The sequence below is a fragment of the Nerophis lumbriciformis genome, linkage group LG29 (genome assembly GCF_033978685.3).
Source record: "Nerophis lumbriciformis linkage group LG29, RoL_Nlum_v2.1, whole genome shotgun sequence".
In the NCBI taxonomy this organism is placed as follows: Eukaryota; Metazoa; Chordata; class Actinopteri; order Syngnathiformes; family Syngnathidae; genus Nerophis; species Nerophis lumbriciformis.
The window spans coordinates 23,673,316-23,700,114 of record NC_084576.2 but is presented as its reverse complement, the minus strand read 5'-3'; the positions used below and the strand labels follow the sequence as shown (position 1 = coordinate 23,700,114).

The 26,799-nt window shown below is 41.3% G+C and overlaps 1 protein-coding gene across 1 annotated transcript; it reads left to right on the top strand.

Annotated features, from left to right (window-relative positions):
* Window positions 1–5,368: 5,368 nt before the first annotated feature.
* Window positions 5,369–26,455, top strand: dld (deltaD). The gene is made up of 14 exons (XM_061924704.1): window positions 5,369–5,510; window positions 11,199–11,274; window positions 11,367–11,446; window positions 13,396–13,464; window positions 13,544–13,613; window positions 13,697–13,797; window positions 13,880–14,023; window positions 16,557–16,658; window positions 16,732–16,922; window positions 16,995–17,165; window positions 17,238–17,427; window positions 24,751–24,888; window positions 24,963–25,052; window positions 26,101–26,455. Exons 1-14 carry the CDS (start codon window positions 5,472–5,474, stop codon window positions 26,164–26,166), a joined length of 1,527 nt encoding a protein of 508 aa, XP_061780688.1. The 5' UTR covers window positions 5,369–5,471; the 3' UTR covers window positions 26,167–26,455.
* Window positions 26,456–26,799: the final 344 nt, after the last annotated feature.

The following is a 26,799-nucleotide window of genomic DNA, read 5'->3' as shown; positions in this document are numbered from 1 at the left end:
GTGAGGCACTGACTTCATCAGTCAGATTTACAAACATATGAACCCTAAAGAGTATCTTATTCACCATTTGATTGGCAGCAGTTAACAGGTTATGTTTAAAAGCTCATACCAGCATTCTTCCCTGTTTGGCACTCAGCGTCAAGGGTTGGAATTGGGGGTTAAATCACCAAAAATGATTCCCAGGCACGGCGCCGCTGCTGCCCACTGCTCCCCTCACCTCCCAGGGGGTGATCAAGGGGATGGGTCAAATGCAGAGGACAAATTTCATTACACCTAGTGTGTGTGTGACAATCATTGGTACTTTAACTTAACTTTAACTTTACACATACAAACTGTAGCACACAAAAAAGCACATTTAATAAAAAAAACTTTATTATGGTCTTACCTTTACTTAGAAATTAAGTCCATGCGCCGCAACTAAAGCCCTCACTTAAACTTTCCACGTGCAAGATTGAATCTATTTAAAAAAGTGTAACCGAGGGTTTATAAATGTCGCCTATACTGTATGGAACTACAAAATAACAAACACGGAGGCTCCAGTTTACACGAGGACCACTTTATTTACATTCTTTCAAAAACCTCCGCAACGTGACATCACTTCCGCTCTTAGCGCCTTCAAAATAAGAGCTCAAGGCATATACTGTATAACAGCGCATAACAGGAACTTAACATCACAAAGAGGAAAGCCCATGAAAATAGGTTACAAAAGTTATTTAATAAGAAGCCAAAAAGTGCAAAAACAATAATGTTCGTGTTGGAGGAGTTGTGAATTAGATACACCTGCAGTCTGCAGGTGTACCTAATGTTGTGGCCCTGCAGTCATTCACAACTCCTCCAACACGAACATTATTGTTTTTGCACTTTTTGGCTCCTTTTGAAATAATTTTTTTAAATAGATTCAATCTTGCACGTGGAAAGTTTAAGTGTGGGCTTTAGTTGATATAACAATTCTACGGCGGGGGTGCAGGAGGCGGGGCTACTGCAGCCTCAGCCAGTGCGTCTTTTGCAGCCGTTTTATGATCGCTCAGCACAAGAAATAGTTTACACACATACAGTTGTTGACAAAATACACTGTATATTATATAACTCAGCTAACTAAACTATGGAAATGTATAATATAATTCATATAGCAATACGGTCTCACTGCACAGCAGGCCAACAGTTAGCCGAGTCCGCAATCCATGTTGCGGCACTGAGTGACGTGCCTCAACTGGCTGCTGTTCACCGCACCGTCTCTTCTCAGTATTTGAACGGCAAATGTGAAAATTCAGCGATTTTGAATAAAGATACTCTAAAACTGGTGAAGTTAAATGGAAAATAACTTTATAATATAATCACTGGATACATATAACAATTTAATTATTTATTTATTTTTTTACTTTTTTTTTCTTTCCATGATGGCAGGTGAGGCCCCGCCTCACCTGCCTCTAGTGACTGCACGTCACTGATATGTATATATATATATATATATATATGTATATAAACAAACCCTGTTTCCAATGAGTTGGGAAATTGTGTTAGATGTAAATATAAACGGAATACAATGATTTGCAAATAATTTTCAACCCATATTCAGTTGAATATGCTACAAAGACAACGTATTTGATGTTCAAACTGATAAACTTTTTTTTTTTTTTTTGCAAATAATCATTAACTTTAGAATTCGATGCCAGCAACACGTAACAAAGAAGTTGGGAAAGGTGGCAATAAATACTGACAAAGTTGAGGAATGCTCATCAAACACTTATTTGGAACATCCCACAGGTGTGCAGGCTAATTGGGAACAGGTGGGTGCCATGATTGGGTATAAAAGCAGCTTCCATGAAATGCTCAGTCATTCACAAACAAGGATGGGGCGAGGGTCACCACTTTGTCAACAAATGCGTGAGCAAATTGTTGAACAGTTTAAGAAAAACTTTTCTCAACCAGCTATTGCAAGGAATTTAGGGATTTCAACATCTACGGTCCGTAATATTATCAAAGGGTTCAGAGAATCTGGAGAAATCACTGCACGTAAGCAGCTAAGCCCGTGACCTTCGATCCCACAGGCTGTACTGCATCAACATGCGACATTAGTGTGTAAAGGATATCACCACATGGGCTCAGGAACACTTCAGAAACCCACTGTCAGTAACTACAGTTGGTCGCTACATCTGTAAGTGCAAGTTAAAACCCTTCTATGCAAAGCGAAAGCCGTTTATCAACAACACCCAGAAACGCCACCGGCTTCGCTGGGCCCGAGCTCATCTAAGATGGACTGATGCAAAGTGTAAAAGTGTTCTGTGGTCTGACGAGTCCACATTTCAAATTGATTTTGGAAACTGTGGACGTCGTGTCCTCCGGACCAAAGAGGAAAAGAACCATCCGGACTATTCTAGGCTCAAAATTCAAAAGCCAGCATCTGTGATGGTATGGGGGTGTATTAGTGCCCAAGACATGGATAACTTACACATCTGGGAAGGCACCATTAATGCTGAAAGGTACATACAGGTTTTGGAACAAGATATGTTGCCATGGACGCCCCTGTTTATTTCAGCAAGACAATGCCAAGCCACATTCTGCACGTATTACATCAACATGGCTTTGTAGTAAAAGAGTGCGGGTACTAGACTGGCCTGCCTGTAGTTCAGACCTGTCTCCCATTGAAAATGTGTGGCGCATTATAAAGCGTCAAATACGACAACGGAGACCCCCGGACTGTTGAACAACTTAAGCTGTACATCAAGCAAGAATGGGAAATAATTCCACCTGAAAAACTTCAAAAATTGGTCTCCTCAGTTCCCAAACGTTTACTGAGTGTTGTTAAAAGGAAAGGCCATGTAACACAGTGGTAAAAATGCCCCTGTGGCCACTTTTTTGCAATGTGTTAAATATTAATAAATAAATATTTGCAAAAAAAATTAAGTTTCTCAGTTGGAACATTAAATATCTTGTCTTCGCAGTCCATTCATTTAAATATAAATTGAAAGGGATTTGCGAATCATTGTATTCTGTTTTTATTTACGAATTACACAACGTGCCAACTTCACTGGTTTTGGGTTTTGTAGATTCCAAAGAAAATATAAATATAAATGAATGGGTGTATTTAAAACAACTTAAATTCCTCGAATAAAGACAAAAATGTTTACCTCTTTTCTGTAATTTACCATTTTTCAAGATTTTATCAACAGTTTAAAATTATTAATCCAATGGGAGAATTTGGGCTTTACTTCAAGAAATCAACTTTTATGTATGAAGAAATTTAACTTGCAACATAATAATATTAATAATAATTTTTAAATTGTTATGTTTTATAAATATGCCACATTTGATCTCTTGGGGACAATTTAATATCTTTGTCTTTGACGTCCTCCTAAAACATGTCCATCAACATGATTGCACAAGTTCAGGATCAACAACAAGGAGCTAGTAGCGCCCCTCAGTGGACAATTGGCCAAACTGCAGACGGCTTTTCAAATGAATGACGCGCCTAATTTGTACATTCTACAAACTATTCAATTAAAATTGGAGTAAGAATGTATACATTTGAATACATTTTGTAATAATCTGATATAAATATACATTTATTTGTACATACTACAGCATTATCATTATTATTATTATTATTATTATTATTATTATTATTATTATTATTATTATTATTGTGTGGATGCCCAAAAATTCACACATATAAGATTCTACACAGAAAAAAGTTATCTATTATTATTATTATTATTGTTAAATCCTCAAAAACGTCCAAAATTGTTTCCCCCCAGATTACCCACAATTCCCGGTTTTCCTTGACATTTTCCCCCTTGAAAATGAATGGGCCAATTTCAATTTTCAAACTTGCCCAATTTCCACATTTCTCGACAATTCAAACTGTTCCACCATCCACACACTCCACTCTTTTAAAAAATTCCAGGAATTCCCGGTTTTCCGAAGCCTTATTTTCATCTCTTCCTGGAAAGTTTTCACCGTGCACGTTTTTCGACCGTTTTTGACCATTCCTCTTATTTGGGACAACAAAAAGTTGTCTTTTTTTTTTTTTTTGCACAAATTTCCGGTTTTCCCGAAATACCATCAAACTGTTACTACTTTAACATTTTTCAACCGTTTCAGAAAATTCTAACACCAACCCATTCATATCACCTAGGACAACTGTTGTGTTATCTATATTTAAAAAATTCCCGGTTTTCCCCAAATTCCCAAATTTCCAGGAAAAATAAAAAAATATGTTCAACCTCTTTTTGAACCAATTTGGGAGAATGGCCCATATTTGCCCCTTTTTTAAATTATTTAATTTTTTTTTTATTAATTAGAATGCAGCTGAAATAGGCTTCAGCACCCCCCGCGACCTCGAAAGGGACAAACGGTAGGTAATGGATGGATGGCTGGATAATTACTTAATTAATTAATTAATTTATTTTATTTTTATGCTGCAGCTGTTACATATAGTGTAACATTGTACATGGTAATTGGGATTTGTTATAAATTGTATATATTATATAAAAAATATAATATAATATAATAATATATCAGTATATATTCATCCATCCATCCATTTTCTTCCGCCTATCTGAGGTTGGGTCTCGGGGGCAGCAGCCTAAGCAGGGACGCCCAGACTTTCCTCTCTCCAGCCACTTCGTCCAGCTTGTAGATCGACTGGTAAATTGAGAGCTTTGCCTTCCGGCTCAGCTCCTTCTTCACCACAACGGATTGATGCCCCTTTTTTTTTTATTTTTTTTTTTTATTATTAATTAGAATGCAACTGAGATAGGCTCCAGCACCCCCCCCCCCCCCCCCCCCCGCGACCCCGAAAGGGACAAGCGGTAGAAAATGGATGGATGGATAATTAATTAATTAATTTATTCTATAAAAAAATTTTGCTGCAGCTGTTACATATAGTGTAACATTGTACATGGTAATTGGGATTTGTTATAGATTGTATATATTATTTAAAAATATAATAATATAATATATCAGTATATACTGGTCAGGATGCCACCCTAGGGAGGTGTTTAGGGCACTTACGACCGGTTAGGAAGACTATGTCACGTTGGGAAGACTATGTCTCCCGGCTGGCCTGGGAACGCCTCGGGATCCCCCGGGAAGAGCTGGACGAAGTGACTGGGGAGAGGGAAGTCTGGGCTTCCCTGCTTGGGCTGCTGCCCCCGCGACCCGACCTCCGATAAGCGGAAGAAGATGGATGGATGGATGGATGAATCAATAAAATTTGTCTAAGTCTAATATGTTGTCTCTAGGTTCCCTGTTTCTACTTCTGGAAACTCTTTTAGGATATATTGCCTTTAAATTGTGCCTGGAAAGTATAATTTCACTAACATTGTCCTCTTGTAGTTGTCCGAACTTTGGTAATAGTTGGAAGTGAGGCGATTGCGCCGTGACGTCATATTCGGGCGCCGCGCTGTCAGGAGTCCTTGGCTGCCCGGCCTGCTGGAGGTTAACGTTGACGTGACGAGCGAACAGCAAAAATGCAGAGCTGGACACATTTATATCGATCTCTCGCCACGGTAAGAAGTCCACGAACCAGCCCGATCGGCTTACGCTCGGTGTCGGCTTTGTAACTTGCAGACGGCGTGGTCGCTGCTTGTTGATTTTGTCGCACTTAGCATGTGTGCTAATAAACACCAGAGTCCGCTACGAAAACACGCTGTTAGTATTTGCCATGGCGGCGAACAAAATATCGATTTTATTGTGTGTTTTTTTTATCATTATTTTATTTATAATTATGGTCGGCTTTATTCGGCATGATGACAGTGTCAAAATGTAGCGTATATAACTTCCTAAAGTTGACCTGTGTATTTTTTTAAATGTCTTCCAGTGTACCGCGACAAATGCGTTCAAATGTTTGGAAGCATTGTTGTAGGAAGCAAACAATATTTAATTAATATCTGCTAGTTTTAAACTAGAAGTAATCCAACATAAACTCCGATGACAGCTAGTTAGCCTAGCCTAGCTAGTTAGCCTAGCCTAGCAAAGGTTACCTAAGTTGGTGTTACCAAATAATGTCGCAGGTTAATTTGAAAGAAATATTTTTTTGGACGCTGAATTTATGTCAGTGATTTATTTTTATTTTTATTACATCAATTTATGCTGACAAAATAATCTGTGCTTAAATATTGGTTGCCTCAAAACTCTAGACCCACTTCCGGTAGTTTGAGACCAAAGCATCTCATTGGCTGGTTCCTAGACAGTAGAGATGCGCGGATAGGCAATTATTTCATCCGTAACCGCATCAGAAAGTCGTCAACCATCCGCCATCCACCCGATGTAACATTTGATCAGAACCGCACCCGCCCGCACCCGCCCGTTGTTATATATCTAATATAGACGATGCAAGGCATTAGTGAGGTTATAAAGCTTTTGCCTGTTAAAGAAAGGAGACTGATCCAATGCAGCACAGACATTTGCGTGCCACGCTGTCACGACCCAGACGCACACCAGTGCGCAATCATATGGGAGCCGCGCTGAGCGCACCTCCAAGCGCGTCTCGCTGCCGGCGACGGCCGGGTATGTGCCCGACGCTCCAGCGCCATCCATTTTCAGGGCTAGTTGATTCGGCAGGTGGGTTGTTACACACTCCTTAGCGGGTTCCGACTTCCATGGCCACCGTCCGGCTGTCTATATCAACCAGGGTGAGCCCCACCCCTTTCGTGAGCGCACTGCGCGCGGAGTGACCCCTGTTACGCGCCCCCGGCAACAGGGGTGGCGGGCAGGTAAGCTGCGCGGGCGGAGCGCGCGGAGTGACCCCTGTTACGAGCCCCCGGCCACGGGGGTGGCGGGCAGGTAAGCTGCTTACCTGCTGCGCGTGACGCCGGCCGCGGCGAAGGCGGACGAGGCGGGGTGTCGGTGCGATGGGCGCGGTGGGCGCGGTGGTGACCCTGGACGTGCGTCGGGCCCTTCTCGCGGATCGCCTCAGCTACGGCTCCCGGTGGGGCCCTCTCGGGGGAAGGGGCCTCGGTCCCGGACCCCGGCGAGGCGTCCCTTCTCCACTCCGTAAAAGTGTCCATCTCTTTTTTTTTTCTTCTTCTGTTGTGGCATATGCTGCAGGTGCCTGCTCGTTTTTCGTATGTGGGTAACAACATTTAACTATGTATATATATTTCCGAATTGGTTTAACTGCCACCCGCCTGAATCTATTTAAAATCTAATTTTTTTTTATTTCAACCGCCCGACCCGACCCGACCCAACCCGACCCGCGGATAAAATCTAATTTTTTTAAATTTCATCCGCCCGATCCGCGGATAATCCGCGGACTCCGCGGTTGTGCCCGCAAACCGCGCATCTCTACTAGACAGGATTAATTTACCGGAAGTGAGTATTTTATTTTATTTGTATTTGTATTTTTTTTTTATTTTTTTTGTTGAACAACAAACTAGGGCTGGGCGATATGGCCTTTTTCTAATATCTCGATATTTTTAGGCCATATCGCGATACACAATATATATCTCGATATTTTGCCTAGCCTTGAATGAACACTTGATGCATATAATCACAGCAGTATGATGATTCTATGTGTCTACATTAAAACATTCTTCTTCACACTGCATTAATATATGCTCATTTTAAACTTTCATGCAGAGAGGGAAATCACAACTAAGTCAATTTAGCAAAAGTGTATTTATTAAAGAGTTATTAAACATTCATGTCATTTCCAAAACAGAAAGTGCAAGATTGTCAGAGACATTTTAAAACAAGCTATAAGTGCACTTTTGTGAATGATGTCATTAAGATGACATTTCAAAACAACCCTAAATTAAAGTGCACTTTTTGTACAGAACGCCACTACAATAGTTTAAAACAAATAAAGCGCACTTTTGTGCATGATGTTACACAAGATATTTCAATATGTATCACATAAAAATGAGCTGCATATCAAATAGTACAGTGGTTCTCAACCTTTTTTCAGTGATGTACCCCCTGTGAACATTTTTTTAATTCAAGTACCGTACCCCTTAATCAGAGCAAAGCATTTTTGGTTGAAAAAAAGAGATAAAGAAGTAAAATACAGCACTGTGTCATCAGTTTTTGACTTATTCAATTGTATAACAGTGCAAAATATTGCTCATTTGTAGTGGTCTTTCTTGAACTATTTGGAAAAAAAGATATAAAAATAACTACCGTAAAAACTTGTTGACAAATAAACAAGTGATTCGATTATAAATAAAGATTTCTACACATTGAAGTAATCAACTTAAAGTGCCCTCTTTGGGGATTGTAATAGAGATCCATCTGGATTCATGAACTTAATTCTAAACATTTCTTCACAAAAATAGAAATCTTTAACATCAATATTTATGGAACATGTCCACAAAAAATCTAGCTGTCAACACTGAATATTGCCTTGTTGCATTTCTTTTCACAGTTCTTTTTGACAGACATTTTAGTGAGAAACCTGAGCTTGTGCTTCACTGAGTTTATGAACTTACATTCATATTTTGTTGAAGTATTATTCAATAAATATATTTATAAAGGATTTTTGAAATGTTGCTATTTTTAGAATATTTAAAAAAAATCTCACTTACCCCTTGGCATACCTTCAAGTACCCCCAGGGGTACGCGTACCCCCATTTGAGAACCACTGAAATAGTATATGTGCTACGGTGTTGATGTGGAAATAGTTGTTTCGGCATTTAGTTGGTGTGGCACCGAACGGAGATGTTGACATGTAAAGACATATTCCCGCTTGAAGCCAAACCACCGTCAGACGATGGACCCCGTGCTGTTTTTCTTGGGAATTAATCATTCCTCCATTTGTTACCAGATTCGCACCTTCTTTCTCTCGTATTACCACTCAAACCACACCATTAGCATCACAGCTAACGTTACCATGTCGCTACCTGTCTGCTCCGCGGGAGCGTGTGACGTTGCTCGCGTGACACTATGTGACGTATGTAAGAAGGTGTGCTTGTTTTAAGTCTCTGTGAGAAGGAGAGACAGGAAAGAGTGAGAAACGCATGCAGTTTAATGCACCGCAGCTAAAAGCTGTGTGAGAACGTATACCCGAATATCACGATATAGTCATTTTCTATATCGCACAGAGACAAACCCGCGATATATCGTGTATATCGATATATCGCCCAGCCCTACAACAAACATACATTTATAATTCACACAAAAGTCAAGGCACTTTCAACATAAAGGAAAGAAAACAAAAGCAAATACTGAGAGTATTAAATATTAATAAATAATACAATGGAAAAAAAGACAAAAAAGGCTAACTAAATCACTTTAAATGTTTTTAACAAAGATATCAATTTAAGGGCTTTTGTACTCTCAATCATCATCCAAGATTTGACTGATTATTGTAAACCTATAAGCCAATTAGAAGATGTAGGCCTGACTTTCATAAATAGACATTTATGTAGAAAACTTTTTGCCTGGAGCATAATAATGTTGACAAACATTTCTATGTTGCAGTCGTTTATAAAAATACCAAATTTGATCTCTTCTATAGAGAATGTGGACATCTCCACACCTTTGTCCCTCAGCCAATCTCTGATCTCCTCCAAAAACACGTGTACACTCTCACATTCCTCAAACAGATGATTGACATCCTCTACAGCTCCACAGATATAACAGCCATCAACATCCATGTTAAATTGAAGTTTCAAAAAAATATTTCAAGGTTATATTCCATTAATAATTTTAAGCAAAGGTCACCTAAGTTGGTGTTACCAAATAATGTCGCAGGTTAATTTGTGTCTTTACTATGAAATATTTTTTTGGACGCTGAATTTGTCAGTGATTTTTTTTTTTTAATTACCGTATTTTTCGGAGTATAAGTCGCACCTGCCGAAAATGCATAATAAAAAAGGAAAAAAAGATATAAATCGCACTGGAGCCCGGCCAAACTATTAAAAAAAACTGCGACTTATAGTCCGAAAAATACGGTACATCAACTTATGCTGACAGTTTTATTGAATAAAAACACAGTGTCCAAAAAGTCTGTGCATAAATATGCATTGCCTCAAAACTCAAGACCCACTTCCGGTAATTTAAGACCAAAGCATCTCATTGGCTGGTTCCTAGACAGGATTAAGTTACCGGAAGTGAGTCATGGAATATTTCTGCACAAAATATTTTATACAATTAATTTTTTAACACTGAATTTTTACACAATTATTTTTAAAACACTAGACTGTTATTCAATGAAAATGTAAGCATAATTTGATGTAAAAAAAATAAATAAATAAAAAAAAAAAAAAAAAAAAAAAAAAAAAAAATATATATATATATATATATATATATATATATATATATATATATATATATATTAGGGCTGGGCGATATATCGAGTTTGTAAGATGTATCGATATATTTTTAAACAAGGATATGAATCAAGAAAATATCGTAATATCGATATAATTTATTTTACGTTAAAATTACCAAACGCCGCTTATTTGTTGTGTTCCTTGAAAACCCTCCCCTTCCTCCTTCCAAGACGTGCTTGCACGTATAAGAACATGCATGATTGCTCGGTTGTTTACTATGATGAGTCACGATTGGTTAGGGATAGGCCAATCAGAGGCAAGATAGGGCGGGTCATCGAACCAGGAAGGGAAATCACAAAGTGCCTGCCTGCAAATGTATTTTTTTTTTAATCTGAGTTTGATACATTTTGTATTATTTGCACAGCAATGTTATTTATTTTATGCAGAAATAATATTTTTCTATTCTATTTGTTATGTGATTCTGTACTACTTTAACTGTTTATTTTAATACCCATCTTGACTAACTGGGTTAATAAATGTCCCACTGACTGTTTGCAGTACAGTTGTCATTCACTTCAATTTCACTGAATATTGCTCAAAAATGATAATCTTTATATGTGTACTTTCACCGAAAAATATATCGAATATTGAGTTTAAGTCCAAATATATCGAGATAATACTTTTTCGTCCATATCGCGCAGCCCTAATATATATATGTTTCTTCGTCAGAATGAAATTCTGCACAAAATTAAATCATAAAAATTCAGTGCAGTTAAAAAAAAAAAAAAAAAAAAAGAAAAGCTTTTGTAATTTCTGGAAATGAAAAGTCTTCATGTTCAGTCAACGTTATCAAAAATAAGAAAATAATAAATTGAATTTTGTATTTGGACCAGACCTTTCAAGACACATCAATTGTGTATGTAACTGATACGTGTGTATATTACCTTTTATGATGATAATGATATTGTTGTTTTTGTGTCACAGCGGAGTAATCACCTCCCCTGCAAGCTGCACGGAGCTGCAGGGCTCACCGTCCGCACATACGCCGACAAAGCAGCAAGTAAGATAACACAATCACTTGTGCTCTGCTGTCCGAAGTGTAACAAATACGACCTGTCGTTACACCCCTGACACGTGTCTTTGCGTCTGCAGTCGAAGCAGATGTCACAGTGGTTGGTTCCGGTCCCGGCGGCTACGTCGCCGCCATCAAGGCAGCACAGCTCGGCTTCAATGTAAGATGCATCACAATTGGTCGTGACAGTCATATTTACAATGTGTGAAAAGCGGTATATGATGGCAAATATTAAAGGGGCTGTGGATCTGGATTAATTTGCATACTTGGTCAACAGCCATACAGGTACCACTGAGGGTGGCCGTATAAACAACTTTAACACTGTTACAAATATGCGCCACACTGTGAACCCACACCAAACAAGAAGGACAAACACATTTCGGGAGAACATCCGCACCGTAACACAACAGAACAAATACCCAGAACCCCTTGCAGCGCTAACTCTTCCGGGACGCTACAATATACACCCCCCCGCTACCTCGCCCACCTCAACCTCCTCATGTTTTCTCGGGGAGAGCATGTCTCAAATTCCAAGCTGCTGTTTTGAGGCATGTTAAAAAAAATAATGCACTTTGTGACTTCAATAATAAATATGGCAGTGCCATGTTGGCATTTTTTTTCCATTCCTTGAGTTGATTTATTTTGGAAAACCTTGTTACATTGTTTAATGCATCCAGCGGTGCATCACAACAAAATTAGGCATAATAATGTGTTAATTCCACGACTGTATATATCGGTGTTGGTTGATATCGGAATCGGGAATTAAGAGTTGGACAATATCGGATATCGGCAAAAAAGACATTATCGGACATCTCTAATTTACTTAATTACCAAGTAAACACATCGGCTCTCACAATGCACTGTCAATACATTTTCTGCTCGGTACTTGTTTCCAGCGTGTGCCGCTAGACAGATAGTTAGCAGCATGAAGAAACAGAAGCTCCAGAAGTTTATTTGAGGATTGATGTTCCTTCTTTTGAATTCTTTCTCTTCCGTAGTTTTATTTCTTTACACTTCTTCCTCAAGTTAGGTTTGTAAGTACAAAGAAGAAGAATTATGAGAAATACTTTCAACCTTATTGAAAATAAGATATTCTTCATCTCAGTATGTTAATAATGACTGAATTAATTAATTAATTACATATTACAAAACTGTTGTATACTAATTCATAGATGTTATTTTATTATATAAAAAGGTCAGTAAATGATTCTATATATTTGTAAACGCTTTGAAGTGGGAAAGGGGTAGGATTAAATAAGCTTTGCTTCTTCCTACTCCTTTTCGGGCATGATGTAAAATGAAATGATATGAAATTGTGTGATGTATTATGATGTAAGTGTGTTCATGTTCGAAATAAACTAAAAGAAAGAAAGAAAGAAAGACTGCAAATATAAACATAAAGTAAAAATGTCAAAATTGTTGTGTATTTTACATAAATAAAATAGGTTTCGTGTTAATACATTCACACAGTAAACTACAAATGTTTACATATATAGAAATGAAACATTATCTACGTCAAACATTGCACACAATGAATGTGGCTCATCACAATTAAACCTAAAGTGTAGCATTATTGCCCTCTACTGGTCAAATTTAGCGCTACATGTATTAAATGAGCTTTGATCGCCAAAGTAAAAATTAGTACTTTGTTGTCCAGTCGTTAAATGTCCCGATTTAAGCAATTAATTAGGATTTTTTTCCCAGGTTGAATGAGTAGTCTTCTTCGACTCACCCCACTGCTGCTTCATTGTGACACATGTGACTTGCTGTTGCCCCCTGCAGGGTGGCCGGAGTACTGCATACATGACTCACCTTAGTTTTGATGGTTTCATCAAGCCTCGTTGGGCCAAATGAAAAGCTTTGGCGGGCCGGTTGTGGCCATTTTTGATTAGGCTGGCCATACATTAACGTAACATAAGGGAGTGGGACAGGAAGACACAAGCATTAGCAATGTGAGCTACATGTTAAAATTACATTTTAGCGCCATGCGAGGTAAGCATGTTCACAGAAGAAAGACGAAATGTAACAGATTGACGGGTTGTTGGCAAAACTTTTTTTTACGATGTGTAGCAAAGCCTGCCTCTTTTGTCTAATTTTGTGTCTTCACAGACAGTTTGTGTGGAGAAGAACCCCACACTGGGCGGAACCTGCTTGAATGTCGGCTGCATCCCCTCCAAAGTAAGCATTTTCTATTACTGCTTGTATTATTTTTGCTAATAATATGACATGACTCGTGACGTATGCTCAACGTGTGCAGGCTCTGCTGAACAACTCCTACCTGTACCACCAGGCCCACGGCAAAGACTTTGAGAGCAGAGGCATTGAAAGTAGGTCACTTGCGTCAGGGCAGAGGGCATGCTGGGTATTTTGTGCAGGCTCTGGCTCCCGAGTGACGCCATGTTTCGTTCAGTCTCGGGGATCTCGCTCAACCTGGAGAAGATGATGGGCCAGAAAAGCGGGGCGGTCAAAGCGCTCACCGGCGGCATCGCACATCTCTTCAAACAGAACAAAGTGAGACCTCTTGTCATTTTTTTTTGTGGCTGTCTGCGTCCTCCCATGTTCACGGATGCCATGACGCGTTTTTTTGTGTCAGGTGACCCACGTCAACGGTTTCGGCAGAGTGACGGGCAAGAACCAGGTGACGGCCACAGCGGACGATGGCAGCGAGCAAGTCATCAACACCAAGAACATCCTCATCGCCACCGGTTCCGAAGTCACGCCCTTCCCTGGAATACAGGTGCGTCTGCGGCTTCTGTTTGGGAAATTATTCTTATTAAATAAAAGTATTTCAAGGGGAAAGCTAAGGTCTTTTAAGTATTTATTTGAGTTATCAAATAACATGAGTTTGCAGAGAAGCAAGTCTACGCTGCTAACAGAAGAAGGAAGAGAGGGACAAATAAATCTTTCAGATTCAGAAAACAGGAACTTTTTGGTTAAATCTGGGAAAGGCAGTAATACAGCATCAATCACAAAAACCAATTTGGAGAGTAACCTTTGACCAAAAGACAGATACACTAAACTGTATTTAGTTTAATTGTGATATAGGCAAAAACAGGAATGCTTTGGTTACATCTTGGGAAGGCAGTAATACAGCATCAATCACAAAATAAACCCATTTGGAGAGTAACCTTTGACCAAAAGGCAGATACAGTAAACTTTTTTTAATGTGATTGTGATATAGGCAAAAAAAACAGGAATGCCTTGGTTACATATTGGAAAGGCAGTAATACAGCATCAATCACAAAAGAAACCCATTTGGAGAGTAACCTTTGACCAAAAGACAGATACAATAACTGTATTTAGTTTGATTGTGATATAGGCAAAAACAGGAATGCTTTGGTTACATCTTGGAAGGGCAGTAGTACAGCATCAATCACAAAATAAACCCATTTGGAGAGTAACCTTTGACCGAAAGACATACAATAACTGTATTTAGTTTGATTGTGATATAGGCAAAAACAGGAATGCTTTGGTTACATCTTGGGAAGGCAGTAGTACAGCATCAATCACAAAATAAACCCATTTGGAGAGTAACCTTTTGACCAAAAGACAGATACAATAAACTGTATTTAGTCTGATTGTGATGTAACCAAAGCATTCCTGTTGTTTTGCCTATATCACTATCAGACTAAATACAGTTTATTGTATTTGTCTTTTGGTCAAAGTTACTCTCCAAATTGGTTTCTTTTGTGATTGATGCTGTATTACTGCCTTTACAAGATTAACCAAATCATTCCTGTTTTTTTGTCTATATCACAATCACATTAAATACAGTTTACTGTATCTGCCTTTTGGTCAAAGGTTACTCTCAAAATGTATTTATTTTGTGATTTATGCTGTATTACTGCCTTTCCAACCAAAGCATTCCTGTTGTTTTGCCTATATCTTGGAAAGGCAGTAATACAGCATCAATCACAAAATAAACCCATTTTGAGAGTAACCTGTGACCAAATGATAAATACAATAAACTATATTTTGTCTGATTGTGGTATAGGCAAAAAACAGGAATGCTTTGATTACATCTTGGAAAGGCAGTTATACAGCATCAATCACAAAATAAACATTTGGAGAGTAAAATTTGACCAAAAGACAGATACAATAAACTATTTAGTCTGATTGTGATATAGGCAAAAACAGGAATGTTTTGGTTACATCTTGAAAAGGCAGTAATACAGCATCAATCACAAGATAAACCCATTTGGAAAATAAACTTTGACCAAAAGACGAATACAATAAACCCTATTTTGTCTGATTGTGATATAGGCAAAAAACAGGAATGCTTTGGTTACATCTTGGAAAGGCAGTAATACAGCATCAATCACAAAAGAAACCCATTGGGAGAGTAACCTTTGACCAAAAGACAAATACAATAAACTGTATTTTGTCTGATTGTGATATAGGCAAAAAACAGGAATGTTTTGGTTACATCTTGGAAAGGCAGTAATACAGCATCAATCATGAAAGAAACCCATTTGGAGAGTAACCTTTGACCAAAAGACAAATACAATAAACCGCAATTTCTGGACAATAGAGCCCACCAATATATAAGCCGCATCCACCCAATTTTCCTGCCCACATGTTAGCAGCACCGGACTGTATTACTTTAGTAAGTAAGAATTGTTTTAGTTATATTGTAAAACTTACAAATGTTGCTTGGAGTGATGAACGAATAATCCATACGAGTAGAAACGCTATGGACGACTCGAAGACAAAACGACACTTTTACTTCCGGTTCAAAACTTTAAACAGCAGGAAAAAACTTGCAGGCATTTACCCAGCTGCGCCTGCAGTGAGCGAACTCATCCAAAAAGGATGGCGCCATAGCACAAACACTAACGCACCATCCAACTGTCTCTTCTTTTTATGAAACTATTTGCTTCATGGCCGTCGGCGAAGAAAAATCCATAAATTAGTCGCAATGTTCAAAGTGTGGGAAGAAAAGTAGTCCAGAATTTACGATATATTTGTGATCTTTGTTTTGGTTCAATCTTGAAAAGGCAGTAATACAGCATCAATCACATAAGAGTAACCTTAAAATATAAATTGGTGATCTCTGGCATCACAACAGTCCTTGTCTCATGCTCATGGAATGTAGGGGTCGGGTGTAAAAAGAAACCAGCAAAGCTATCTCTGCAGGGTCCGAGGAACAAGACCAGAACAGGCCAATGCAGTAACGAGAAGCAATACAACATCAATCACACGAGAACTGTTACTTGGACTAAAATTGTTGTTACTGTTGCTGGCAGTGATGGCCATGTTTCACGTTGCAGATCGACGAGGAGACCGTCGTGTCGTCCACGGGGGCGCTGTCCCTCAAGAAAGTTCCGGAGGAGCTGATCGTGATCGGAGGCGGCGTCATCGGAGTGGAGCTGGTCTGCGTCTCTAGAGTCACATGACGCCCCGGTCCCAACAGCAGCGCTGACCCCCGGTTCTTCTGTCCCGCAGGGGTCCGTGTGGCAGCGTCTGGGCTCCAAGGTGACGGCGGTGGAGTTCCTGGCCCACGTGGGCGGCATGGGCATCGACATGGAGATCTCCAAGAACTTCCAGCGCATTCTGCAGAAGCAGGGCCTCAAGTTCAAGCTGGGCACCAAAGTGCTGGGCGCCAGCAGGAGGCCCGACGGCAAGATGGACGTGGCGTGAGTACCAACCCCCCGCCCTCAGCTCCGGTCGTCACATCAGCACCTTAAGCGGCGGTCTGCCTGTTTCAGCGTGGAGGCGGCGGCCGGCGGCAAGAACGAGACGCTGACGTGCGACGTGCTGCTGGTGTGCATCGGCCGGCGACCCTTCACCCAGAGCCTGGGCCTGGAGGGGCTGGGCATCGAGCTGGACAACAGGGGGCGCATCCCCGTCAACAACCGCTTCCAGACCAAAGTGCCAAGGTGCGCACGCGTCAGTTGATGCCATCTTTAGTGCGGTTTAGCACCTGCCTCAGCGTCTTCCTCCCTTTTTAGTATTTACGCCATCGGCGACGTGATCGCGGGGCCCATGTTGGCCCACAAAGCGGAAGACGAGGGCATCATCTGTGTGGAGGGAATAGCGGGCGGCGCCGTGCACATCGACTACAACTGTGTCCCCTCGGTCATATACACGCACCCTGAGGTGGCCTGGGTGGGCAAGACCGAGGAGCAGCTCAAAGAGGAGGTAAGGATGGCTACCGAATTCTCTACTTTAAATACTGGCACCAATCGCCGGTTCTAACGGGTATCGATTCACCTGAAATCCAACAGTGCCATATTACGATAATCAATAAATCAATCAATGTTTATTCATATAGCCCTAAATCACAAGTGTCTCAAAGGGCTGTACAAGCCACAACGACATCCGCGGTACAGAGCCCACATAAGAGCAAGGAAAAACTCACAACCCCAATGGGACGTCGATGTGAATGACTATGAGAAACCTTGAAGAGGACCGCATATGTGGGTGACCCCTCCCCCCCTCTAGGGGAGACCGGATGCAATGGACGTCGAGTGGGTCTGACATAATATTGTGAAAGTCCAGTCCATAGTAGATCCAACATAATAGTGAGAGTCCAGTCCATAGTGGGGCCAGCAGGAGACCATCTCGAGCAGGGACGGGTCAGCAGCGCAGAGACGTCCCCAACCGATGCACAGGCGAGCGGTCCACCCCGGGTCCCGACTCTGGACAGCCAGCACTTCATCCATGGCCACCGGACCTGTGTCCCCCCCCCTCCACAAGGGAGAGGGGGGCAGAGGAGAAAAGAAAAGAAACGGCAGCTCAACTGGTCTAAAAAGGGGGTCTATTTAAAGGCTAGAGTATACAAATGAGTTTTAAGATGGGACTTAAATGCTTCTACTGAGGTAGCATCTCTAACTGTTACCGGGAGAACATTCCAGAGTAGTGGAGCCCGAATAGAAAACGCTCTATAGCCCGCAGACTTTTTTTGGGCTCTGGGAATCATTAATAAGCCGGAGTTCTTTGAAGGCAGATTTCTTGCCGGGACATATGGTACAATACAATCGGCAAGATAGGCTGGAGCTAGACCATGTAGTATTTTATACGTAAGTAGTAAAACCTTAAAGTTACATCTTAAGTGCACAGGAAGCAAGTGCACTTAACGCACAGATAACTTTGTTGCACGTGACGCCACGTCCGATTTTAGACGAAACAGCTGCTAATGTAAACAATCAGTCAACTAGCACTCAGGGCGGACTCGGCCAAACTCCCTCGAAGTCAGGGGTGTCCAAAGTTTTTGCCCCGGGGGCCGCATTGGGCTAAAAATAAATATGATTGAGGGCCGAAAGTCGACTGAATGTATGTGTGTGTGTGTGTGTGTGTATATACATATGTGCATATATGTGTATATATGTATGTGTGTATATATACAGGTAAAAGCCAGTAAATTAGAATATTTTGAAAAACTTGATTTATTTCAGTAATTGCATTCAAAAGGTGTAACTTGTACATTATATTTATTCATTGCACACAGACTGATGCATTCAAATGTTTATTTCATTTAATTTTGATGATTTGAAGTGGCAACAAATGAAAATCCAAAATTCCGTGTGTCACAAAATTAGAATATTACTTAAGGCTAATACAAAAAAGGGATTTTTAGAAATGTTGGCCAACTGAAAAGTATGAAAATGAAAAATATGAGCATGTACAATACTCAATACTTGGTTGGAGCTCCTTTTGCCTCAATTACTGCGTTAATGCGGCGTGGCATGGAGTCGATGAGTTTCTGGCACTGCTCAGGTGTTATGAGAGCCCAGGTTGCTCTGATAGTGGCCTTCAACTCTTCTGCGTTTTTGGGTCTGGCATTCTGCATCTTCCTTTTCACAATACCCCACAGATTTTCTATGGGGCTAAGGTCAGGGGAGTTGGCGGGCCAATTTAGAACAGAAATACCATGGTCCGTAAACCAGGCACGGGTAGATTTTGCGCTGTGTGCAGGCGCCAAGTCCTGTTGGAACTTGAAATCTCCATCTCCATAGAGCAGGTCAGCAGCAGGAAGCATGAAGTGCTCTAAAACTTGCTGGTAGACGGCTGCGTTGACCCTGGATCTCAGGAAACAGAGTGGACCGACACCAGCAGATGACATGGCACCCCAAACCATCACTGATGGTGGAAACTTTACACTAGACTTCAGGCAACGTGGATCCTGTGCCTCTCCTGTCTTCCTCCAGACTCTGGGACCTCGATTTCCAAAGGAAATGCAAAATTTGCTTTCGTCAGAAAACATGACTTTGGACCACTCAGCAGCAGTCCAGCTGGTGTCGGTCCACTCTGTTGCACTCCAATTGCGTTACAAACTCCCAAAGTCTAACTGCACTAAAAAAAATATTTTTAAATTCATAACAGGATTTTATCTAACCAAATATTGTGCTGCAATCCATATGTCTTGGTCTTTAATATATTTTCACTTGATTCGATCTTCCCGAATGTTTTGATGGTGGGTCGGGGTGTCTGGTGGGACGCAACTGCTTGACTACAACTAATAATAACTTCATTCCACATGATCCGATCTTACCAAATGTTTTGATGGAGTGTCGGGTGGGACGCAACTGCGTGACTACTACTACTAATAACTTCTTTTAACATGATCCGATCTTCCCGACTGTTTTGATGGTGGGTCGGGGTTTTGGGTGGAGTGCAACTGCATGACTACTACTATTAATAACTTCCTTTCACATGATCCGATCTTCCCGAATGTTTTGATGGTACGTCGGGGTGTTGGGTGGGACGCAACTGCATGACTACTACTACTACTACTACTACTACTAATAACTTCCTTCCACATGATCCGATCTACCCGAATGGTTTGATGGTGGGACGCAACTGCATGACTACCTCTACTAAACTTCTTTCAACATGATCCAAACTTCTCGAATAATTTGATGGTGTGTCGGGTGGGACGCAACTGCATGACTACTACTACTACTAACTTCCTTCCACATGATCCGATCTTACCAAATGTTTTGATGGAGTGTCAGGTGGGACGCAACTGCGTGACTACCACTACTAATAACTTCTTTCCACATGATCCGATCTTCCCAAATAATTTGATGGTGTGTCGGGTGGGACGCAACTGCATGACTACTACTACTACTAATAACTTACTTCCACATGATTCGATCTACCCGAATGTTTTGACGGTGGGTCGGGTGGGTCGCAACTGCATGACTACTACTACTACTAATAACTTCCTTTCACATGATCCGATCTTACCAAATGTTTTGATGGTGGGTCGGGGTGTCTGGTGGGACGCAACTGCATGACTACTACTACTACTAATAATAACTTCCTTCCACATGATCCGATCTTACCAAATGTTTTGATGGAGTGTCGGGTGGGACGCAACTGCGTGACTACTACTACTAATAACTTCTTTCAACATGATCCGATCTTCCGGACTGTTTTGATGGTGGGTCAGGGTTTTGGGTGGAGTGCAACTGCATGACTACTACTACTAATAACTTCCTTTCACATGATCCGATCTTCCCGAATGTTTTGATGGTATGTCGGGGTGTTGGGTGGGACGCAACTGCATGACTACTACTACTACTAATAGCTTCCTTCCACATGATCCGATCTACCCCAATGGTTTGATGGTGGGTCGGGTGGGACGCAACTGCATGACTACCTCTACTAAACTTCTTTCAACATGATCCAAACTTCTCGAATAATTTGATGGTGTGTCGGGTGGGACGCAACTGCATGACTACTACAACTACTAACTTCCTTCCACATGATCCGATCTTACCAAATGTTTTGATGGAGTGTCAGGTGGGACGCAACTGCGTGACTACCACTACTAATAACTTCTTTCCACATGATCCAAACTTCTCGAATAATTTGATGGTGGAACAAGGGTGTCGGGTGGGACGCAACTGTATGACTACTACTAATAACTTCCTTCCACATGATCCGATCTTCCCAAATAATTTGATGGTGTGTCGGGTGGGACGCAACTGCATGACTACTACTACTAATAACTTACTTCCACATGATCCGATCTACCCGAATGTTTTGACGGTGGGTCGGGTGGGTCGCAACCGCATGACTACTACTACTACTACTAATAACTTCCTTTCACATGATCCGATCTTACCAAATGTTTTGATGGTGGGTCGGGGTGTTGGGTGGGACGCAACTGCATGACTACCACTACTAATAACTTCTTTCCACATGATCCAAACTTCTCGAATAATTTGATGGTGTGTCGGGTGGGACGCAACTGCATGACTACTACTACTACTACCAATAACTTCCTTCCACATGATCCAATATACACGAATGGTTTGATGGTGTGTCGAGTGGGACGCAACTGCATGACTACCACTACTAATAACTTCCTTCCACATGATCCGATCTACCCAAATGTTTTAATGGTGGGTCGGGGTGTTGGGTGGGACGCAACTGCATGATTACTACTACTACTACCAATAACTTCCTTCCACATGATCCGATATACACGAATGGTTTGATGGTGTGTCGAGTGGGACGCAACTGCATGACTACCACTACTAATAACTTCCTTCCACATGATCCGATCTACCCAAATGTTTTAATGGTGGGTCGGGGTGTTGGGTGGGACGCAACTGCATGACTACTACTACTACTACCAATAACTTCCTTCCACATGATCCGATATACACGAATGGTTTGATGGTGTGTCGAGTGGGACGCAACTGCATGACTACCACTACTAATAACTTCCTTCCACATGATCCGATATACACGAATGGTTTGATGGTGTGTCGGGTGGGACGCAACTGCATGACTACCACTACTAATAACTTCCTTCCACATGATCCGATATACACGAATGGTTTGATGGTGTGTCGGGTGGGACGCAACTGCATGACTACAACTACTAATAACTTACTTCCACATGATCCGATCTACCCGAATGTTTTGATGGTGGGTCGGGGTGTTGGGTGGGACGCAACTGCATGACTACTACTACTACTACCAATAACTTCCTTCCACATGATCCAATATACACGAATGGTTTGATGGTGTGTCGAGTGGGACGCAACTGCATGACTACCACTACTAATAACTTCCTTCCACATGATCCGATATACACGAATGGTTTGATGGTGTGTCGGGTGGGACGGAACTGCATGACTACAACTACTAATAACTTACTTCCACATGATCCGATCTACCCGAATGTTTTGATGGTGGGTCGGGGTGTTGGGTGGGACGCAACTGCATGACTACTACTACTACTACTACCAATAACTTCCTTCCACATGATCCGATATACACGAATGGTTTGATGGTGTGTCGAGTGGGACGCAACTGCATGACTACCACTACTAATAACTTCCTTCCACATGATCCGATATACACGAATGGTTTGATGGTGTGTCGGGTGGGACGCAACTGCATGACTACAACTACTAATAACTTACTTCCACATGATCCGATCTACCCAAATGTTTTGATGGTGGGTCGGGGTGTTGGGTGGGACGCAACTGCATGACTACTACTACTACTACCAATAACTTCCTTCCACATGATCCGATATACACGAATGGTTTGATGGTGTGTCGGGTGGGACGCAACTGCATGACTACTACTACTAATAACTTCCTTCCACATGATCCGATCTTACCAAATGTTTTGATGGAGTGTCAGGTGGGACGCAACTGCGTGACTACCACTACTAATAACTTCTTTCCACATGATCCAAACTTCTCGAATAATTTGATGGTGGGTCAAGGGTGTCGGGTGGGACGCAACTGCATGACTACAACTACTAATAACTTCCTTCCACATGATCCGATCTTCCCAAATAATTTGATGGTGTGTCGGGTGGGACGCAACTGCATGACTACTACTACTAATAACTTACTTGCACATGATCCGATCTACCCGAATGTTTTGACGGTGGGTCGGGTGGGTCGCAACTGCATGACTATTACTACTACTACTAATAACTTCCTTTCACATGATCCGATCTTACCAAAAGTTTTTTGATGGTGGGTCGGGTTGTTGGGTGGGACGCAACTGCATGACTACCACTACTAATAACTTCTTTCCACATGATCCAAACTTCTCGAATAATTTGATGGTGTGTCGGGTGGGACGCAACTGCATGACTACTACTACTACTAATAACTTACTTCCACATGATCCGATCTACCCGAATGTTTTGATGGTGGGTCGGGTGGTTCGCAACTGCATGACTACTACTAATAACTTCCTTCCACATGATCCGATATACACGAATGGTTTGATGGTGTGTCGAGTGGGACGCAACTGCATGACTACCACTACTAATAACTTCTTTCCACATGATCCAAACTTCTCGAATAATTTGATGGTGTGTCGGGTGGGACGCAACTGCATGACTACCACTACTAATAACTTCTTTCCACATGATCCAAACTTCTCGAATAATTTGATGGTGTGTCGGGTGGGACGCAACTGCATGACTACCACTACTAATAACTTCTTTCCACATGATCCAAACTTCTCGAATAATTTGATGGTGTGTCGGGTGGGACGCAACTGCATGACTACTACTACTACTAACTTCCTTCCACATGATCCGATCTTACCAAATGTTTTGTTGGAGTGTCGGGTGGGACGCAACTGCATGACTACTACTACTAATAACTTCCTTTCAACATGATCCGATCTTCCCGACTGTTTTGATGCTGGGTCAGGGTTTTGGGTGGAATGCAACTGCATGACTACTACTACTACTACTAATAACTTCCTTTCACATGATCCGATCTACCCGAATGGTTTGATGGTGGGACGCAACTGCATGACTACCTCTACTAATAACTTCTTTCCACATGATCCAAACTTCTCGAATAATTTGGTGGTGGATCGGGGGTGTCGGGTGGGACGCAACTGCATGACTACTACTAACTTCCTTTCACATGATCCGATCTTCCCGAATGTTTTGATGGTGGGTCGTGGGTGTGGGGTAGGACGCAACTGCATAAATACTACGACGCTTTATTGCCCCCTTGTGGTGAAAAACTATATCAGTAATAACTTTTTTTGCACATGATCTGATTTTCCTTATATTTTTGGGGGTGGGTCAGGGCAACTGCATAAATACTACGACGCTTTATTGCCCCCTTGTGGTGAAAAACTATATCAGTAATAACTTTTTTTGCACATGATCTGATTTTCCTTATATTTTTGGGGGTGGGTCAGGGCATCGGTAAGGACGTCTTGCGTATACCCCGCCGTGCAAGGGGGGCGAGGGCCCGTTCATCACAGATTTAATTGTAACTTGTCATACTTGCAAATGATAATATGAAATTAAAACAACTTAACAGCAATTGACTAATTTTTAAAAGTTGCAATACAAAAATGGGATGTTATTATTAAAAACAGATAGTATTTATTAACATACTCTTAAAATGGTGCTGGTGTGTATTCCCAGGTACTGTATCTGTTCAGATGTAAACAAGACCGTCACTGAACCGAGACCAGCGCCAAGCTGACGCTCCTTTTGCTCCTCAGGGCACGCCCTACAAGGTGGGCAAGTTCCCCTTCGCCGCCAACAGTCGCGCTAAAACCAACGCCGACACGGACGGCCTGGTGAAGATCCTCAGCCACAAGGAGACGGACAGGATGCTGGGAGCGCACATCCTGGGAACCGTAAGACCTTTTTAGACCCACGCGCCTTTAAGAAACCGCAGTAATGAAAGTGGCGGTGTGCTTTTGGCCTGCAGGGGGCAGGAGAGATGATCAACGAGGCCGCCTTGGCCATGGAGTACGGGGCGTCCTGCGAGGACATCGCCAGAGTTTGCCACGCCCACCCAGTACGATCTACAACACACACACTTTATGACACCATAGGGCTGGGCGATACGGCTAAAATCGGTATCGGGATATCAGTTTTATATCGGCCGATATCGATAATGATGTTTTTATGACCTATGGAAAGTAAGGAGCAGGAGATTTTATTTGAAATGTAACTTCCTTTGATTATAATCCCTCAGCTATTAAGGCAGAAAAGAAAGGAACTGTCAACACAAGCATGGAAAACACTCACTCAATGTAATTAAAATAGAAAAATCACATTGAACGCTTAACAATAAGCTCTTAAAAATAAGGAATATGTAAGAAATGCTTCATAAAGTGTAAGAAAATAGTGCAAAGTGTGAAAATGAATCCCGACTGAAAGGGTTAACAAAGATTGTTAGACGCAATGTATTCATTTAGCTGCTTTAGCATTTTTTTTTTTTTTAGGATTTTAGAGATAAAGGGGAGGTGCGACACCGGCTGTAGTTTAGCAGGAAGTCAGAATCGAGGTTACGTCTTTTAAGCAAAGGATGAATCAATGAAAATGTGTATACAAACAGAAAGCTGAGAAGAACTATTTTCTGCAGGTTTAGTGGCAGGAAGTTACAGCTGTGCTCTAAAGGGTGAGCACGGCTAAGGTGGTGTGGTGTTAGCTGTCTTGCATTTACAGACCACAAAAATTTAAACTGTCCAGGTGACTTTTCCTCTTTTATCCACAATTTCTTCATTTTGACTTTCTCTTCTCACTCCATGCAAAAATCAACCAAACTTGATAGTTGATACTGTTACCCGATTGGCTGTTAGCGTGTCACTCCCACTGATCAGTGATCGCTTCCTGCGTTGCTCGGTTACCAGACAGCGAGTGCCTTTGTTCATGCAACCAACCTTGCTTCCATACTTCCGCTTTCTTACTATGAAGAAAAAAATTATCATTTAACGTTTTATGGAACGCATTTTTAATTGGTATCGATGACACGTCTATGCCGTTATATTGATATCTATTTATCGCCCGGCACTATGACATCATCAGTCAATTAAGCGCTAACGAGCCTGGTCTTCTTGCAGACGGTGTCGGAGGCCTTCAGAGAAGCCAACCTGGCCGCCTCCTTTGGAAAAGCCATCAACTTTTAATCATCGCCTCACATGAAGACAGAAGAAGAAGTTCCAAGATCTTAAGTCTTCTTCACAGTCCAGATGCTTCTTCTCTTATTTCCTGCTCATTGAAATATTACTTAGAATTCTAACGGAAATATTTTCCTCTTTTTTTTTTTATTTACAATTTCCATCTAGTCACAAAGCAGCATCCAACAGGAAGCTTGCACAATTCCCATCTGGTGATGCTGCTTTTATTTATTCCTACTTCCTGTTCAAGACTGTGATTGGCCGTTCCACTATCAAGGAAATAAATACGTCAACACACTGCTGTCGGGTTTTATTTAACCTTTAACCGTTCTCCGCTTGTTGTTCCCTCAAGAAGACTCGCTTGGTGTGTGCTCAGCAGGTGTGCTGCTGCTGCGGACCCCACAAGACGGACCTTCAGCCCCGAGCAGACGCGACCACAACAAAAAATAGCGTTAGAGTAAATGTTTTTGCTTAGTTTATCATTTAACACAAATGTGTCCAATTTAACGCAAATTTGTCCCAATATTTAAACAAAATGCTGATTTGTCCAATTGTTCTACAATTTAACACAAATGTGTCCTATTTTTCTACAATTGAACACAAATTTGTCAAATTTTTACAGCAAAATGCTAATTTGTCAAA

Excerpts from the sequence above, each read along its gene's own strand:
- dld (XM_061924704.1), top strand. The coding sequence starts at position 5,472 with ATGCAGAGCTGGACACATTTATATCGATCTCTCGCCACG. Across the intron at positions 13,465-13,543 it reads TCGGCTGCATCCCCTCCAAA|GCTCTGCTGAACAACTCCTA; the intron begins GTAAGCATTTTC and ends CAACGTGTGCAG. Across the intron at positions 13,614-13,696 it reads TGAGAGCAGAGGCATTGAAA|TCTCGGGGATCTCGCTCAAC; the intron begins GTAGGTCACTTG and ends TGTTTCGTTCAG.